Genomic DNA, 16,903 nt, shown 5'->3' with positions numbered 1-16,903 from the left:
AGAGGTCGTTTACCATTGTGGGTTATATTATTGGTTGTTTGATTCTTTTTTCTTTCTTGGACAAGGGTGATATGAGGTATTGGTTCTTGAATTGGGTGGGGGGTTCTTTTTCCCTCTTAAATAGACAAGGCTGATTTGAGGAATTGCGGAAGTTGGATTCTTTGAGAGAGCCGAGGAAACGGCACAGAATTTATAGAAAAGGCGCATCAAGATCAGGTTTGAGTGTTACTGACATGTCGGGTAAAGTTGACGCATCTCAGCTGAGCTTGTACTCATGTCTCGAGCCAATGCAGGTAATGGAAAGCCACATGTGGGGAGCACGGTCGATTGTGCGATGACTCTCAGCTAGATTGACCCCGTGTACCCCCGCACTTGTTGTGTCCCTGCTCAAGACCGGCCACTGCCAGGTTTAGTGTTGCGGGCACTATCCACGCTTGTGTGCTTCGGGTCCGGCCAGGCCGTTCTCACGCGAGGGAGGGGTCCAGGAGGGGAAGCGAGCAGCGCCATGACGATGAAGGCGTGAACCAGGTAACACAGCCCGTGGCTGCCGTGCCGTTCCCACTGGACAAGGCCGCTACCGTGCGCTGAGGGTATGTTCACCAGAGCCAAATGCTGGATCGCTGATCACTGATAACGCAATAATGGGTGGACGTGATGAGGAGGGGTAGCGCGGTTACATCATTTATCCAACAAACCCTGGTGCAGCTGAAAGGTGTGGCTTGTGCACCGACTACGAGGCACAGCCACCGCCCGACCATCCGGAAACGCCTTAAATGCAGTGTCCGAAAAACGCCTGTCGCTGTTCTAATGAATCGCATTGCCAAACGCGTCGAATCTATCGCACGTAGCGGCTCTACATCAATTATTAGCGTCTTTCTCGGCTCTCACGCGTGCAATAAGTACTTACCATGAAGCGCTTGTGGAAATCGGAGCGGAGAAGGTCGTTGACGAATTCCTTGGGCTTCTTGTCGTCGACGCCACGCGCTTGGTTCTTGAAGACAACATCGTCGTCCCAACGACGCTTGACATTGAAGTCCTTGGGATTCAGCAGAGGGTTACCGCGCGCGATTTCGAACTCGCGCTCCTCCTGCTCCTGCGCATTCTTTTCGGCCTCTTCCTTGGCTTTCTGCTCGGCACGTTCCCGCTTGATCTTCTCCAGCTCGCGCATCAGTTCGGCCGTCTCGTCTTCTTCATCGTCGTCGTCTTCTTCCTCGTCGCTGCTTTCGCTGCTGGAGCCGTCCGAATCTGCATCGATGTCTCGTGCCTCCTCTAATATAAGCCGCCGTCTCTTCGCTTCCGGCGTCTCGTCTTCATCTGCCCCAACGTCTGCCGGTGCGTCTTCCAGTTGCCGCTTCGCCGTGGTCGTGCCCTCATCATCGTCGTCGTCGGGAGCGGGGCCGCCGTTCTTCTTGGCAAAGTGCGCAGCTTCGGCTTTGAGGAGCTCGGCGCGGAGATCGCGCTGCTCGTCGGCAATGCCGCCCTGACCCGGCTGGCGGGTCTTGAGGGTCATATGCGCTGGAAGAAGGCGCTGGTGGTAGGCTGGCCCACGGAGGGCGTCCTTACCCTTGGCCTTTGGGGCTGTTAGCACCGCCTTGCTGTGAAGTAATAAAGATTCATGCGTACCGGGTCGAACGTGGGTCTGTGAGCGGTCGTCATGGTGCGTGGGGAGTACGAGACGAGGGTTGGGGGTGGTGTGGATGGAGCTCTCAGCGCGTCGCCGCGAAATGCTCGAGCGGCCGGCGCCAAGGAAGGCGATCGGCGGATTTTTCGCCGACGCGCAGTGCTCCGTCACTCTGCGGGCGCGAGCGAGCCCAGAAGTTTTGAGCGCGCTGCGCCAACAACCTCCTACCCCGCTGCCTTTCCCGACAACATGCCTCGTGAAGCGGAGCTTTCGCTCAACGAGCGCGAGTTCATTCTCCAGGCGCTCGGCGAAAACGTTCGCCTCGACGGCCGCGCCTTCGACGCCTTCCGCGACCTTGAATTGGCTTTTGGCGACGAGTACGGCGTTGCCGATGTTCGCTTGGGCAAGACTAGGTACGCTTCCCGCGCCTTCTTGCGGTATCATGGTCTGATTGCTCCCGCAGAATACTGGTCCGCGTCTCCGCAGATGTCACGGCACCATTCGCGGACCGCAAATTCGATGGTGTCTTCAACATCAGCACCGAGTTCTCACCAATGGCGTCGCCCGCGTTCGAAGTAGGCCGGTACGTCTACGGCTCCAAGCTACGCCCGATTGCTGGCCACAAACACCCTAACTGAACATCCAGACAGGCAGACGGAGGCTGAGGTCATCCTCTCGCGAATCCTCGAAAAAGCCATCCGTCGCAGCGGCGCCCTCGACACCGAGTCTTTGTGTATCGTTGCCGGCGCGAAATGCTTCTCCGTACGCGCCGACGTGAACATTCTCGATCACGATGGCAACCTTATCGACGCCTCCTGCATTGCCATCATCGCTGCGTTGCAACACTTCCGTCGTCCGGACATCGCCGTGGAAGGAGAGAAGGTCACCGTCTTCAGCTCAAGAGAGCGCGAACCCGTGCCGCTCTCGATGCTGCACCATCCGCTGTGTGTCACTTTCTCGTATTACAACAGTGGAGAGATAATGCTGGTGGACGCCACGGCGGCGGAAGAGCAGGTGCGCGAGGGCGAGGTCATTATCACGATGAACAAGTTTGGCGAGATCTGCCAGATTGCAAAGTATGGAGGCACACCTGTCGACCCCCTGGCGATCCTGCAGTGCAACAATGTTGCGCTCAGCAAAGTGCAGACAATCACGAAATACATTCAGAGCAAGCTGGAAGAGGACAACAAGAAGAGGGACAAGGGAGGCTTGATGGCTGAGCTGAGTGCTGAGAACGCAAGATGATGCTGCCGGAAGAATCATGGGACACATGTCGAAAAAGCGGGTGGTCATATGAACCATGTTCGCTGGTGATGTACCAGATGGGATGGTCATCCTGGGGGGAAAGGGACGACGAGGATGCACCGCGTATGCCCTGGAACAACGAAGACCCGCGGACGATGTAGTTTCGGTGTTTTCAGAGACGTGCCCATCTCCGGAACGATGGTTGCTCCGCAGGAGCTCGGCAGTCCGACGCATGCGGAGCAGCGGAAAGAATGCTCACACCACGTCGGCGAAGGCAATACAAGAGAGCTAGGGTAAAATGCAAATCATAGCTTGACGGAAAGCGCTGCATCCGTCTCCTCGGTAGACTCGTACCGTTTGATTAGTGGTCTCATGGTCTAGATGCGGGCGTCGCTTGAACGTTGCGGCTCGACGATGCCACATGCTTATAGATGGCAGGGGTCTCAGTAATCACATCTGGGCCGCACAGCCACGCAGGGACGCCCGTCAGCTGCAATTTGAGATTCTTTGCATGTTCTGACTTGCATGCTCGCTTCGACCCGCCTCCATCCGCCACTAAGGTTGCCGTTATAGTCAACGCAACGGCTCGGCAGGGGCGAGAGAGAGAGGGAGAGGGGCATACGTCATCGCAAACAGCTTTAAAGTAGCTGCGGCTACGGGCGTAATCCTTGTCATCATGATGTTTTAACTCCGGACTCTTGCAAACCACCCTTGTTCCAGGCCTTTCCATGACTCGGAGGCCTCGAGACCCCGTTCCCGTGCGACTCAAGTAGCTATATACCGTACAAAGGCCGTTGGTCTCCCGCGCTGTTAGCTTGCCAATCGAACCGCTTCCCCAACTGTTCTCTACCATGGCTTCAAAGCTCATCCCTTCGAACCCCGAGGCCGTCACGGTCATTCGTGAGGTTGTGCCCGGCACAATCATCACCAGCTCCGCACCTTTTCTCCGCTTTGGACGTATCAAGATCGGTGGCAGAGGCACAGTTGGTGCGTTGGCTCCTGCGTTGCTCCTGCGTTGCTCCGCTTCCTACGAGGTTGCCGACTTGCTGACTTGAACTTCAGTGCGCATGCAGAATGGCGCGCTCGCCGTGTTCTCGCCCACGGCGCTCACGGATGAGCTCAAAAAGAAGGTAGACTCGATGGGTGAGGTCAAATACATCACCGCCCTTGACTACGAGCACCACATTTTCCTTGGGCCTTGGTACAAGGAGTACCCCAACGCAAAGGTGTTGGGCCCCGAGGGGCTGCCAGAGAAGCGCCAGAAGCAAAACAACGAGAACGTGCCGTTCGCCGTGGTGTTTGAACCGAGCAAGAAGCACGAGATCAAGGTCGACCCCGAGGTGCGCATGATTTACCTTTTCCGACTCCTCGTGTCGCACAGCAGCAGCTAACAGGGCCAGTAGTTCGACGCCGAGTTCGAGTACGAATATGTGCACGCGCACGCCAACAAGGAGATCGTGTTCAACCACAAGCCCACGAAGACGCTGATCGAGGCCGACCTCATCTTCAACATGCCGGCGATCGAGCAGCACAGCAGGGTCGGCGGGGACGCGCAGACGGGCTTCCTCACCAAGTTCTTCTCGCTGTTCACGAACCTTCAGGGCGAGGCGACGGGCCACCGCCGGTTCTTGTGGTACATGGCCAGCAAGCAGGACCGGGCGGCGTTCAACGAGAGCGTGGAGAGGATCAACGCATGGGACTTTGAGCGCATGATCCCGTGCCACGGCGACGTGATTGAAAAGGACGGCAAGACGGCGTTCCAGAAGGTCATGAAGTGGCACCTGGACGCGGCGCTCAAGAAGCAGTAGGCGGCAGGGGTGTAAATGGCAGCGGTGAGGGGCACGGCGGGTGATCAGGCGTTTGGCGGCGGGAGTTTGCGCGCGGCAGGCGTAGTCTTAGTGGATACCCAGCGTGCGAGGCGGTGAAATTGATGCATTTCGGGTGTTTGGGAAGTGGTTGAATTTTATGGTGATCATCACCGCGGACGGGAGCTGGCTGGACGCTCCGACATCACCGGCGGGCCGCTCCAGCTGTTTGCGCTTGAAACGCCGGCCGACGCGTGGACCGCTCCGCCAACCTCCCAACACCATGAATACGCTGCTGCCATGGACTTTGTACGGCCTCCCGACGGCCCTTCCCCGCGTGCCCCAGGACTCTGCTGACCCTCTCTGCCACAGTGGACGCGGTTGATCGGTGGCTCCGGCGCGCAGAAGCGACGCTCGACCGCCAACGACCCGCAGCAGCGCCTGGCCCGCTTCAAGCGCGTGTATAACCAGATCCTGGTGCGCCGCCCCTGTGCATTGCTCGAGACTGCTTGCCGCTGACCCGCGTCCAGCAAACATGGCAGAAGTCGGCCCAGCTGGCCGGCGACTGGCCCGCCCTGGACTCGCTCCGCTCCCATTTCCAACGCCTGACGGCCATCCTGAACGAAGAATCGCGCTCGCCCGCCCCGCACCTCTGCCTGTCGTTTGCCGCCAGCTCTCACATCTTCTCCGCCATCTCCAAGATCGCCGCCACATCGCACAATGAGGCCCTGGTTAGGGAGGCGGTCGGCTTCTTCAGCGCCCTCATTGACAGCGAGGAGGAGGACTTCCTGGCCAACGGCCGCTTCGCCGACGCCCTGATGTCCTTCATCTCGCGCATCGCGAGCTCGCAGAGCCTGGTCGCCGGCGAGGACACCGATGCCGAGATCGTCGAGCTGCTGTTTGGCATCGCCGCCAAGATCAGGCTGGAGCCGGAGCTGCTGCCCGTGTGGTTCAGCTCGACCGGCAAGGTCGACTCGGATGGCGGCATGGTGCAGCAGGTCGGCTTCGCCGGCGTCATCCGAAAGGAGGACTTCCCCCTGTGCTACCAGCTCATCGACCACGTCCACCACGAGGGCCGCATCGGCGACTTCGCCCGCACCGGCCTGCTGTACATCTTCGAGACGTCGTCCAAGTCACACGATCTGGAGCAGTGGATCGTCGAGAGCGACCTGGCCACCCTCATGGCGAGCGGCCTCGGCGCCCTGTACAGCCAGTTGAGCCGGAAGCTCTCCATCATCCACCCCAAGGACGATCTCCCCATCATCCTCCAGCTCTCCGACTACCCGGAAGTCGAGAAGTCCATCAATGATTCCGAGAACATCTTTTCCGAGGACTTCAAGCTTCACATGGACACGTTTTTGTCTTATTTGGCGTTTTGGCAGGACGTGCTTGAGCATTGCAAGTCGCCCGACGTCAGGCAGACTTTGATTGATCATTTCCAGGTTCTATTTCTGCAGCAACTACTGTAAGCTTGTGCATGCTAGACACGGATATCCGCTGCTAATCATTTATCAGATACCCATCGTTGTTTGAGTCGTCTGATGTGGACGGCGGTTCTGCCGTCGCCGTTCTCAACTACCTGCGACGTATCCTTGATGCGCTGGACCACCCAGAGCTCGTACACATGATTCTGCGCTACCTCCTGGCGCTTCCAGACGAGCAAGCCGGCCGCCCGAGATCGAGGAGCGTCAAGAAGCGGAGATCGACTCTTATGCTGCTCGCCAAGCCCAACGACAAGGAACCTGAGCTCAACCCGTCGCTTTTCAACCTGGTGGATCTCCTCTTGAACTGTTCCCAATCGCGGAACCATCAGACAGTCGCTTCTGCGTTGAAACTCGTCTCTACGATTCTCAGCAAGAACCACAAGTACGCCACCGGCACACTTGTCAACGTCACCGAAGTCCATATGAAGGATCCCCTCCGGACTGTTGGAGCGTTGCACGCCGAGATTGACAGCTACCTCGAACTTGCCAACAACATGGTTCATGGATCCGACATCAACAGAGAGTACGAGTCTTTCTTGAAGGATGTTCTGAGCCTCTTGGAAGCGCATCCGTGCTCGATGAAGCATCTCTCCCTCCATGGATTGAGCCTCCCGAACCAAGCAGCCGTTGATTATCTTCACGCAGAGATACGCAAAGAATCCACCATCCATCATTTGACGGCTGGAGATGCCCTGTTCAAGTCTTTGATGGGCATCCTTTCCAACTTCTTCACAAACAACGTCGAAACGAACCTGAACCTCACCGAAGCCATCGTCAATCTCGCCACATGCCCTAACCTGCGGTTGGAGGGTTGGCTTGCTGTCGAGCCGACGAACTATCAGTTCAATCCTAATGAGACCTTCGACAATGAGGACGAGGACCTCAGAGACATCTTCCGGGCCCGTCGCAGGCCGAACTGGACACCTGGTGGCGCGCCTGCCTTGATGGTTGCTCTCAACAACCTCCAGGAGCAAATCGAGTGCCTCCGCGAGCAAATACCGGATTTCAACGTGCACGTTGCGAACCGCAAGCAGGCCTTCCGCGTGCACGAAGAGCTCAACGAAGCCATGCGCTCCACCGCCAACTTCCCGCCGCCGACCCCCCTAGGCCCGCCCAAGTCTTCGCATGGAGAGACGCCCAGCGGCCCCGGATCGTGGACTCCGCAGTTCCAGAACATGCTCGAAGGCGCCGTCAGCCCGCTCCGGTCGCAGTCGCCACGAGGCCGCGCTCACACCATCCAACCGACGGTCCGGCTTTCTCCCGCACCACCCAAGGCACCCTCGCGCCTGGACGCGCCGACGTTGAGCCCAAGCCCGCATCCTTCGCACTCGCGGTCGCCGGTCAGGGGTAGCGCGAGGGGCCTCAGCCCATCGAAGCCGCCGCTCCTCATCCCGGACCCGCGCCGGCCGAGCCTCACGTCGACGGTGCTGAACGACGTCAACGACGCGGCGAACGCGGAGATTTTGAAGAAGACGATCCGGTTCCCGCTGAAGCCGTCGGAGGCGCGGAAGAAGAGGATGGAAGAGCTGCAGCTGCAGCAGAAGCTGGTGGAGAAGGCCCTGCCGGCGTTGCCGAAAGAGCAGCCGCTGACGGAGGTTGCGGACGAGGAAAATGAAGGCAAGGGCGCGGCCGCCGCCGCCACAGCCGCCGATTCAGGGGTAGGAGCCAAGAAGGACGACGACTCGAAGGATGGCGGAGCGCCAGCGCCGGAGGCTAGGGGCACGGATGCCGCCGCCGCCGCTCACGACACCACGGCCGGTGCCGAGAAAGAACAACAGACTAGCAACAACAACAACAACTCTTCTTCCAACGGCGACACGGAGGCCTTCCCGGCGCTGGAGGACGAAATGCTGCACAGCGAGCCTTTCCCCGAAATGCCCACCGACATGCCCCCCACCGAGGAAGAGGGCGGCAACAACGACAATGATAGCAACAGCAACATCAACAGCAACATCAACACCACCAACCCAACCATCAACATCCCCGCCAACACCAGCACCGACAGGACCACTACTACTCTAGACGACCTACACTACCAGCAAGAACGCGGCCGCCGCTCGCGCGCCAGCAGCTGGCGCCGCGAGGAGAGGCCGGGCGACGACGCCGACGAGGCGCGCGAGGCGTCGCTCAGCCACGTGCTGACCAACGTCGTCATCCTGCAGGAGTTTGTGCTCGAGCTCATTGCCATTTTGCAGGTGAGGGCGAGTCTGTTTGGGGAGGTGAGGTTCGTTTAGGATATGGGGGGATGGTTGGTTGATTGATTTGGGGGGAGGAGGATGGGAGGGGAGGGGATGGGGGTGGGGGAGGTGGTGAGGAGGTGGGGAGGTGAGGAGGTGAGGAGGTAAGGCGGGGGGGAAGGGAGAGAGGAAGGAGGGAAGAGGAAAGATGAGGGAGGAGGGAGGAAAGAGGAGAGTAAGGAAGGAGGGCGAGGACGAAAGAAGGAGGGGGGAAGAGAGGGAGGGAGGTGATGTGAGGTTGGTGGGAAATGGCGGCGGCGGCGGCAGCCGTTGTGGTGGGTGCGGTGGGTGCATGGTAGCGGGTGGTGGATGGAAATCCTTAGAATGGCCTAAATGTAACAAGAACAGTAACGGACTTCCCTTTTTTTTTTCTTTACTTACTTGTTTGTTGGTTTTCTATTCTCTCTGTATACGAAACAGCCTGTTGTCTTTTGTTTATTCTGTAGAGAGAGAAACGAGAGAAATAGCGGTGGGGACGAGACGGGATCGATACTAGTGCTGTGGTTGTGGTTGTGGTCGTGTGTCGTCGTTTTGGCAGATGATATTAGTTAGTGCTGTCGTTAGTAGCGTAGTATTTGGTTTGTTTCTATTTTGGATATTTGTAAGTTGTAGTTGTAAAGTCGTCGTCATCGTCGTGGTTGTCGCTCCTATTGTCTGTCGGTGTGTTTGTTTTCGATTCCAATCTCTCGTCGGATCCGATTTCTTTTGACATGGAATCCCGTAGTACGGAGTAAGCAAGCACGCAAGCAAGCACGCAAACAAAGTGCTCGAGCCAGTAAAGCGAGTAAAAAATGGTAATATTGCTTATTTGGTTCTTCTTCTTCCTTCTTTGTCGTGAAGTCTTTTTTGCTTTCCTCATTATTTTCTCTTTCCCCTCTGGAACAGCATTCGTATCAACGACAACAACAACAATAACAACAACATCACCATCACCACCACGATGATCAATCGATTCAGCGACCACACGACGAAGAGAAGCAACGATCGACAGTTGGTTACACTTACCAACCACGGCAGCTGTCTCCACCACCACCACCTACACCCGAAATCTCACCATCACCGTCCGCCTCTCGAACAATCCGCAGTAGCAGCAGAAGAAGGAGAAGAAACCGCCACCACCGCCGCCGCCGCCGTCCTCCCCCCTTTCCCGCTCCCCCCCGTCCTCCCGCCGACATTCCCAGCAGCACCATCGACACCCCCCCTAGCATTGATCCACCGCCCACTCCTACTCCTACTCCTACTCCTACCCCTACTCCTACTGCTACCGCTGCTATTGTTGTTGCTGGCACGAGCGCTCGGCGCCACGTGCGTGCGGAAATAGTCTTCGAGGCTGCTGTCCGAGATGGCGGCGTCGTCGTCGTCGCCGTCGTCGGTGTCATCTTCGTCGTCGGCGTCGGCGTCGCTGTCGTTGTGGTGTCGGAGCGGTGGGGTGGGTGGCGGGCGGAAGGGGTAGGATATTTCTTCTTCTTCTTTTTCGGCGTCGGCGTCGCCGCCTTTGCGGATGCGGACGGCTGCGGCGCGGAGGGAGTAGTCCAGGGCGGCGATGTGGTCTTTGTTGTTGTTGGCGGCGGCTTTGATGGACGATTGGTGGTGAGACGTGGCGGGGGAGGTGACGTTGCTGGTGTGGTTGATGTTGATGTTGACGGGCGAGTTGACTTTGCTGATGTTGCGGCTGGCGGTGGTGCTGCCGGTGTTGGTGATCTTGCTGCCGTTGACGTTGTCGGCGTATGTGCTGGTGGCGGTGCGGGTGCGGATGCCGAGGCGGTGGAAGAACCATTTCAGCAGCGGCTTCAGCGTCGGGATGCAGGCGGCGACGATGCCGAGCGTGGTTTCGACGTGCGACCAGAACGGGATGAGGGCCCAGCGCCTGTCCAAAGAAAACATGAGATTGGTCGTGTGGTCTATGCGGAAACATACATTTGGGTGGTTGGGGACGTGGGTGGGGGTGGTGGCGCTTGTGTGTGTGCTCGCGGTGTATTGGTGGTGAGGAAGTAGGGTTGCGTACCAAGACGTGTCTCTTACAAGCCACTGTCTCTGGTCATCATAGGATTGTGTGAGATGCACACTTCGCACTATGGAGGCGCCGACGGGAATTACACCGGTAAGGAAGATTATGACGATGCCCACTTTCTGCTTGATGTGGATCTGGAGCTTGTAGATTAGTGGCATGGGAAGGGCGAGAAGAATAATGTCGGTAAAGGCGTTCAGGTAACTGGTGATCATGACCCAGAGGCCTATGTTGATACATCCATTCGGTCGAAGCTGTACTTCCCAGTAGCGGTGGACGGGTTTGCACTGACCGATCTGCACCTGGAGCTATGTCAACAGAGTAATGGTTGGAGCATCATTGGGAAGCTCACAGCTACATTGACGATCAAGCGGATGATGACAAAGAGTATGACGGTCCAAACACAACGACGGCATTCATTCCCAAACGTCGTCGCTCCACGCATCATGCGCAGGATCAAGCAGCAGACAGAGATTTGGATGGTACTGTGTAATCAGCATGGTATATGGGTAAGGTCGGCGCAGCGGAGACGCACAAAATTGTGAAGAAGGACACAATTTGAAAGATCCATCGGTACTAGTTCACGGTCAGCTATGTGCTTAGCATCATGAGGCCAGAAAGAAGCAGAAGACATCTCACCATTTGAGTCTTGTTTAGTTGTTCCAAGGACAACTCGCTGGCATGGTTTCCCCAGCCATACTCAACTTGTGCCAGCATCATGGCCGTTTCAACCGCACAGAGCAGCTGGAGGTATCAGATGTGACTTCAACAAAGAATGCCGGGCTTCAGTGTCGTACCATGGCAACCAGTATGAAGTAATCGTCCCAGCCCCGAACGCCCGAAATCTTGCATCGTATGTACAGACTGAGTAGAGTAGGTCAGCAACGATCAAGTACAGTACGGGCGCAAGGATACTTCGCACCGCGTCATGACGAACAGCAAGGCCCAGAGGAATAAAGCGATGCTGGAGCGCGTGATGAATGCGCCTTGACTGGATGTAGGCGATACGTATCTGATGCCGCATCAATGAAGACTATGCGCACCAAAGGGCGCTTGAGCCTTCTCACGGGTCATCTGTCGCGCCTGATGTGGCATGCCGGTCGTTTTCGCGAGACATGAGGCTGGGAGAAGAAGGCGCGGCAGTCGAAGTACATGGTCTCTGGCAGGAAGCAGGGGGTGGCGTCGGAGCGTTCCATGATTCCATAGGGTAGCGGATAGGTGTTTAGGAATACATGTTGCGAGCTTTCGGGGCCAGGGCGAGAAGGATGAAGAGGTCTGGGTCCAGTTGGAAATGTTGAAGATGCGGCAAGCTCGCCAACTACTTCAGCTGTAGGAAGGCGCCGAGACACATGGGTGCCAAGAAGCCGATTCGGGTGCGCCTTCCTGTGGCTGGTTGACGACGGCATCATCCCATCATCCGACCTCGATTGGGAATCTTCTCGAAAGCACGTCTATCCACGTCACGGCCCTTGCGAAGCGGGATACATTATGCATTACGCATTATCTGGTAGGTGTGCCTGTTATCAAGTGGCACAGCACGCGTGGACTAATTAAAACAACCCAAAGTTTGCATCCTGTTGGTTCCCCATGACCGAGACGAAGGATTCGAGGTCGATGTTCGAGAGGTCAAAGTTCCAGTCCATGGACGGCCAAGACGCGTCCAGGACATCGCTTGAAACGCTTGGTGCACGCTGCTCGAAGGAACCAAATCCCGGCGGCGTCTCCAAGTCCGGCTGGCTCGGGTCTGTACCAGGCAACATTCCTGGCGCCGAAGCAGCGGATATGCCGTCTGGATCGACGTATTCCGGCTTCAAGCCGGCATTCATACTCGCTTGTCCTTGGTCGCTGTTAATCATTGCAGACATGGGTTCGTGTAGACCCGTCAGCATCTCGACTTTGCCGCGCATCTCGTCGATTGCTGCAATTATGCTGATTATTGGCTCCCGTGGGTGGATCTGTCGCAATGCGCGGATGCCACGGTTGATATACCGAATGTGGCGCCGAGTGGCGCTTTTATCGTGGAGCGCCGCCAGTATCAACACGAAGCATGCACTCTCGAGGAAGAAGCAGTTGTTGTATATGCCCTTGGATCCGTCAGCTCCGTCATTGCGAGGACGTTGACCGGTTGACGTACCTCGGCACCAGGTCCGGTTGAGAAGACAATTTCACCCAGCATCACTATCGAGCGGGCTGCATCTACCGTGTGTTCACAAGCCTCCAACAACGGGGGTATGTTGAAGGGATTGGACTTTGATTCAGAGTCTTTCCCTTCAGCTTCGCCACGTCTCTTCAGTTCGACGAAAAGAAGTAGAAAAGGGCGAAAGGTGAGAAGGAGGGTGTAAAAATACACTGCTTGCCATTAGCCGAGAAGCAACAGCACGGGCATCAAGCACTTGCAGTAAGAAATGACGGCGCGGACGACAAAGTCTTCATCTCTTTCTGTTCCTAGGTGAGAGCCGAGGGCGAAGCCGAAGTCGTCCTTGACGGTCTGGGCGAAAGTTCGCAGCTTGTTGCGAATCCGATGAGCATGTTTCAAATCGGCGCTCACGGATGAATCGTGATGGTTGTAAAAGTGCTGGACGCTGCGTATGAGTTCTGACAGTGTGACCTGCGCCGACATAAAGGACGGGCGCTCGGGTTGGGAGAGTCCAATGTCTTGCAGTGAAAGCGACGACGGTCTCCCAAGGCCGGAGCAGATGAGGCTAGAACAAACGGTGTTAGGGCGACTTCGGCTAGCGGCGTGGTGCGCCAAATTAACAGATACGAACCTTTCAAAGTAAAATAAGCTCCAGCACGTCTGACTGACTTCCGAACAGTCCCTGAGAGACTGCCGGCTGGTGGGGCTCCCTCGGTGCATGCCGGCGGCGAATGCTTTACGGATGGCGCCGCCAAGATACAGGTAACTCGAGTTCGGGTTGCCGACAATAAATTCACAATAGGCGTATCGCGGAGGTCAGCCAAAGCGCGGGGTTTGGAAGATTGGATGGGGGAACGTATCATGAGCAGGGCGATTTGGACAGCGCGCAAGTTGACGACATGCAGAAGAGAATCGGCCTCGGACCTCGCCTGAGCCAGGAGGGTTTTCCGCCACAGGTCGTGTTGGCTGGGGCAGGCGCCTATTGCCATGGCGACGATGACGAGGGCCCTCTCGGAGGGGTCGATCTTGGCATCGTCGCCGTATCCATAAAGCCGCTCGAAATTGGCGCACAGCTGGTCTGTGGACAGAAAGGGCAGATGGGGATGGACGGCGGACAGGTAGTTGTGCAGGAAAGTGCGGGCAAGCTCGTGCCTCAGGAACATGGGGTTGGTCTCGCGCTGGCCGGGGGTGTTGCCAAAGGCCAGGCCCTGGTACTTGTAAACGTCAATGCTTTCGTTGCCGTTCTGGACCTCCTCGACATGGGTGTCGGGGCGGGGGACGGCATCGTGGGCGGTCAGGTGGGTGTGCAGGTGCTGCAGGAAGGAGAAGTTGGACGAGGAGCCGTAGTACAGCTGCAGCACGCACGAGGGCGAGTCGGCGGGGACGTGGGTGGCGCGGATGTTCTTGTAAATGTGGTAGCGCGGAGGGGCGTCGGAGAAGGCCGAGGAGTCGGCATGGCTGCTCTCGCGGTCGGCAGACGTGGCAGTGCCGTCGCGGTCCTCGGGCCTGGGGGGCTCCTGGGCGAGGTGCGGGCCGGGGGTCGGGGTCGGGGCCGGGACGGGTTGGGTGCGGCCGGTGCGGCGGCGGATGAAGGACCTGTAGGAGCAGACGGTGTTGCGCCTGCTGCACACGTTACATGGACTGAGGCCGTTGCATTTCTGCTTCCTCCGGCGGCATTCCTCGCACGCCTTGGAGATCTTGGGGCCCCGCAGCGAGGCTGGTCGGGCTGGGGTCAGCACGTGGACAGGCGGTGGATACGGCACAGGCGCACAGTACCTGCCGGCAGAGACTCGTCCATTTGCACCTTTCGTCAATGGTGGTTCTTGGGCCGAGTTACGGAATTGTCGGATTTGTCGGCGCCCTGAGACACCGCCTGCCCCACGTGACCCCTCGCTTGCCCCTGCCGCCCCGCGCCTTCCCCAACCCGTCTCCTTGCCTCCTTCTCTACTTACGTAGTCAGCAGCAGCACCCAACTCTTCACCCCACAGCCCTGGAAATTGCTCCTCTCCCCCCCTGGTGTTGCCGATTTGCGTGCAGACTTCAGCTCCATTCCACCTCTGCGCACCTGGCACGTCTGTCATCTCGCCCTGATCGGTGATTGCATTCTGTCTTCACGACAGAGACCAATCCCAGCAGTCACTCCCAGAGTCCAGCTGCACCTCGCGCCCAAGGCGGCAACCCGACCTGAGGAATCGATTCGCACTCCCTTACCTGCTTTTTCCCCTCTGTCTCTCCCGTTAAGCACGACACCGTTGTCCCAATCTTTGGTAATCCCCACTCCCTGGCACGTGGCTCCCTGGCCGCTACACTCCATCAAGGGGCTGCTCACGTAGGCGAGGAGGGCACAGCTATAATGCGGACGCCTCCGGCACCGACCAATTGAGACTCAGCTACACCATGGCATACAAAGTTATGCAATCTTCCATCCTGACGTGACGTGCTCACCCATCGAGTGAATTTGGAGCAAGCTTGCACGGATCGAGGCAATTCACGCTAGCAGTCAACTGCAACACGCTGGAATGAAACTTCCTGCGCCAAGTAGTTCCCTCCTCGTGCTTTCGAGACGGAATTCCGTTACCGCATCCCATTTCCGCTAAACTGCAGACGCGTGGATTTTTGACATGGTCCCCCTTCTTTCGCCGTCGACTGTTCATCACGCCCGACGTGGCTATAAATTGACACTTTCCTAGTCCGAAGCAGCAAGTTGCAGCACTCGGCAACCTCTGGCTTTCGACCCTTGCGACACCTGCAACCATGTCTTCGACCTCCACCTCCGTCCTCCTTCCCGCCCTCTTCGCTGCGGCCGCGTTTGCTGTTCCGCAGGGCGTGGACACGCTCGGACAGACTTTCTCCATTGAGCAGGTCCCGAAGGCGCAGATCCTCAAGAATGGTCCGATGGCTATGGAAAGGACATATCTCAAATATGGCCTTCCCGTCCCCGAGTTCGTCTCCGCAGCCGTTGCGAACTCGGCCGCTGCCTATGCAGACCTCTCCGAACGCTCTGTCGCGGCGGTTCCCGCAGATAGTTTCGACACTCTGTACTTGTCGCCTGTCACGCTGGGATCCGATACTCTGAACCTTTATCTTGACAGCGGCTCTTCTGACTTGTACGTATCCAAAACTCGTTCGCTGAATGTGCTGACGTACGATGCCCCAGGTGGGTCTTCTCCACCCTCATGGCACCCGGTTCTACCAACGGCCAATCGCTTTACAATCCCTCCAAGTCTGGTACTCTCCTACCACAACAGTCGTGGACCATCACCTATGGTGACGGTAGCGGAGGCTCAGGTCTTGTCTACGCCGACAAAGTCGTCGTCGGGGAAGTGACTGCCACCAAGCAGAGCGTCGAGGCAGCCACGAGTGCTTCATCCCTTTTCGTCCAAGACACCAACAGCGACGGCGTCATGGGCCTTGCTTTCAGCAGTCTCAACTCTGTCAGGCCCACTCCCCAGAGAACCTTCTTCGATACGGTGAAGAACACCCTCGCCAAACCACTCTTCACCTCATTGCTGAAGAAGGGCCAAGCCGGGAAATACGACTTCGGATTCCTGAACTCGTCTTCCTACACGGGCACCATTGCCTACACCAACGTCTTGAGCACTCCCAAGCCGGGCTTCTGGGGGTTCAACAGCACTGGCTACTCTATTGGCAGCGGTGCTGTCGTCCAGAAGACTATTTCGAGCATCATCGACACCGGCACCAGTCTGTTTTACCTGCCTACCGATGTTGTGTCAGCCTACTACGCCCAGGTCCCCGGCGCGTCCAAGAGCACTTACTTTGGTGGATGGATTGTGCCCTGCACCAGCACGCCGCCCGCCTTCAGCACCGTCATCGGCGGATCTCTTGTCACCATGCCGGGATCCTACCTCATCTACGGCGCCGTCGACCAGTCCAACAACTGCTACGGAGGCATCCAGGAAAACACCGGCATCGGCTTCTCCATCTACGGCTTGATCTTCTTGAGGTCTCAGTACATCGTCTTCGATCAGACGACGGCCAGCGCCCCCAGACTCGGCTTTGCCAGACAGCCTGGTGTTGCGTACGTTTAGTTGTGTCGACTCCGCTTGTTCTGCTTGCTGAACCATATTGGCTTTTCCTGGCCGGGATTTCCCGTCCACCCTGAGCCGCCCCTTATGAACCTACTGTTTACACTGATGATGGAGAATACCGTTCATGTCAGGCGAAAATTAATTTTCCTTTCAACTGCCGCGCTATAGCGATAACAAGCGTGAGCTACGTTTGTTCGAATCTGCTAAGCGCATCATTATCATGTAGATTACATAATCAACACTTCGCCTTTCGTCAAGACATCTACCATGTCAACAGACCCACATGATCGTGATCTGAAGAACGGAGCAGGATGATT

At 57.4% G+C, this 16,903-nt stretch overlaps 9 protein-coding genes across 9 annotated transcripts in view; 4 read left to right on the top strand and 5 right to left on the bottom strand.

Annotated features, from left to right (window-relative positions):
- The window catches only part of BKCO1_13000170 (uncharacterized protein), a gene marked incomplete at both ends in the record, with an annotated part of 506 nt that extends 490 nt beyond the window's left edge, over positions 1-16 (bottom strand). The window contains one exon of the mRNA XM_020270896.1: positions 14-16. Within this exon, the coding sequence (XP_020132349.1) occupies positions 14-16 (3 nt within the window). The remainder of the gene's footprint in view (positions 1-13) is intronic.
- An 819-nt stretch (positions 17-835) lies between these two features.
- Positions 836-1,656, bottom strand: BKCO1_13000169 (pre-mrna-splicing factor cwc15; the record flags this gene model as incomplete). The annotated part of the gene is made up of 3 exons (XM_020270894.1): positions 836-853; positions 908-1,570; positions 1,624-1,656. The coding sequence occupies 3 exons, from the start codon at positions 1,654-1,656 to the stop codon at positions 836-838; spliced, it is 714 nt and encodes a 237-aa protein (XP_020132442.1).
- Positions 1,657-1,870: 214 nt separating this feature from the next.
- BKCO1_13000168 (exosome complex component rrp45) lies at positions 1,871-2,866 on the top strand (the record flags this gene model as incomplete). The annotated part of the gene is made up of 3 exons (XM_020270893.1): positions 1,871-2,034; positions 2,085-2,204; positions 2,272-2,866. The coding sequence occupies 3 exons, from the start codon at positions 1,871-1,873 to the stop codon at positions 2,864-2,866; spliced, it is 879 nt and encodes a 292-aa protein (XP_020132443.1).
- Positions 2,867-3,717: 851 nt separating this feature from the next.
- BKCO1_13000167 (glutamyl-trna amidotransferase subunit a protein) lies at positions 3,718-4,674 on the top strand (the record flags this gene model as incomplete). Its single annotated transcript, XM_020270892.1, has 3 exons — positions 3,718-3,853; positions 3,929-4,206; positions 4,270-4,674. 3 exons carry the CDS (start codon positions 3,718-3,720, stop codon positions 4,672-4,674), a joined length of 819 nt encoding a protein of 272 aa, XP_020132438.1.
- Positions 4,675-4,971: 297 nt separating this feature from the next.
- BKCO1_13000166 (armadillo-like helical protein) lies at positions 4,972-8,389 on the top strand (the record flags this gene model as incomplete). Its single annotated transcript, XM_020270891.1, has 4 exons — positions 4,972-4,980; positions 5,044-5,148; positions 5,202-6,136; positions 6,187-8,389. The coding sequence occupies 4 exons, from the start codon at positions 4,972-4,974 to the stop codon at positions 8,387-8,389; spliced, it is 3,252 nt and encodes a 1,083-aa protein (XP_020132439.1).
- A 1,059-nt stretch (positions 8,390-9,448) lies between these two features.
- Positions 9,449-11,330, bottom strand: BKCO1_13000165 (uncharacterized protein; the record flags this gene model as incomplete). Its single annotated transcript, XM_020270890.1, has 6 exons — positions 9,449-10,702; positions 10,753-10,885; positions 10,936-10,976; positions 11,040-11,144; positions 11,198-11,264; positions 11,323-11,330. The coding sequence occupies 6 exons, from the start codon at positions 11,328-11,330 to the stop codon at positions 9,449-9,451; spliced, it is 1,608 nt and encodes a 535-aa protein (XP_020132440.1).
- Positions 11,331-11,950: 620 nt separating this feature from the next.
- Positions 11,951-12,576, bottom strand: BKCO1_13000164 (c6 zinc finger domain protein; the record flags this gene model as incomplete). The annotated part of the gene is made up of 2 exons (XM_020270889.1): positions 11,951-12,484; positions 12,535-12,576. 2 exons carry the CDS (start codon positions 12,574-12,576, stop codon positions 11,951-11,953), a joined length of 576 nt encoding a protein of 191 aa, XP_020132441.1.
- A 183-nt stretch (positions 12,577-12,759) lies between these two features.
- Positions 12,760-14,618, bottom strand: BKCO1_13000163 (c6 zinc finger domain protein; the record flags this gene model as incomplete). The annotated part of the gene is made up of 2 exons (XM_020270888.1): positions 12,760-13,102; positions 13,207-14,618. 2 exons carry the CDS (start codon positions 14,616-14,618, stop codon positions 12,760-12,762), a joined length of 1,755 nt encoding a protein of 584 aa, XP_020132434.1.
- Positions 14,619-15,291: 673 nt separating this feature from the next.
- On the top strand, positions 15,292-16,586 carry BKCO1_13000162 (aspartyl protease; the record flags this gene model as incomplete). The annotated part of the gene is made up of 2 exons (XM_020270887.1): positions 15,292-15,644; positions 15,695-16,586. 2 exons carry the CDS (start codon positions 15,292-15,294, stop codon positions 16,584-16,586), a joined length of 1,245 nt encoding a protein of 414 aa, XP_020132435.1.
- Between the last annotated feature and the right edge of the window lie 317 nt (positions 16,587-16,903).

The sequence above is a fragment of the Diplodia corticola genome (assembly GCF_001883845.1).
Source record: "Diplodia corticola strain CBS 112549 chromosome Unknown scaffold13, whole genome shotgun sequence".
Lineage (NCBI taxonomy): Eukaryota > Fungi > Ascomycota > Dothideomycetes > Botryosphaeriales > Botryosphaeriaceae > Diplodia > Diplodia corticola.
Note: the sequence above shows the minus strand (reverse complement) of the source record. Positions and strands in the feature narration are given on the sequence as shown.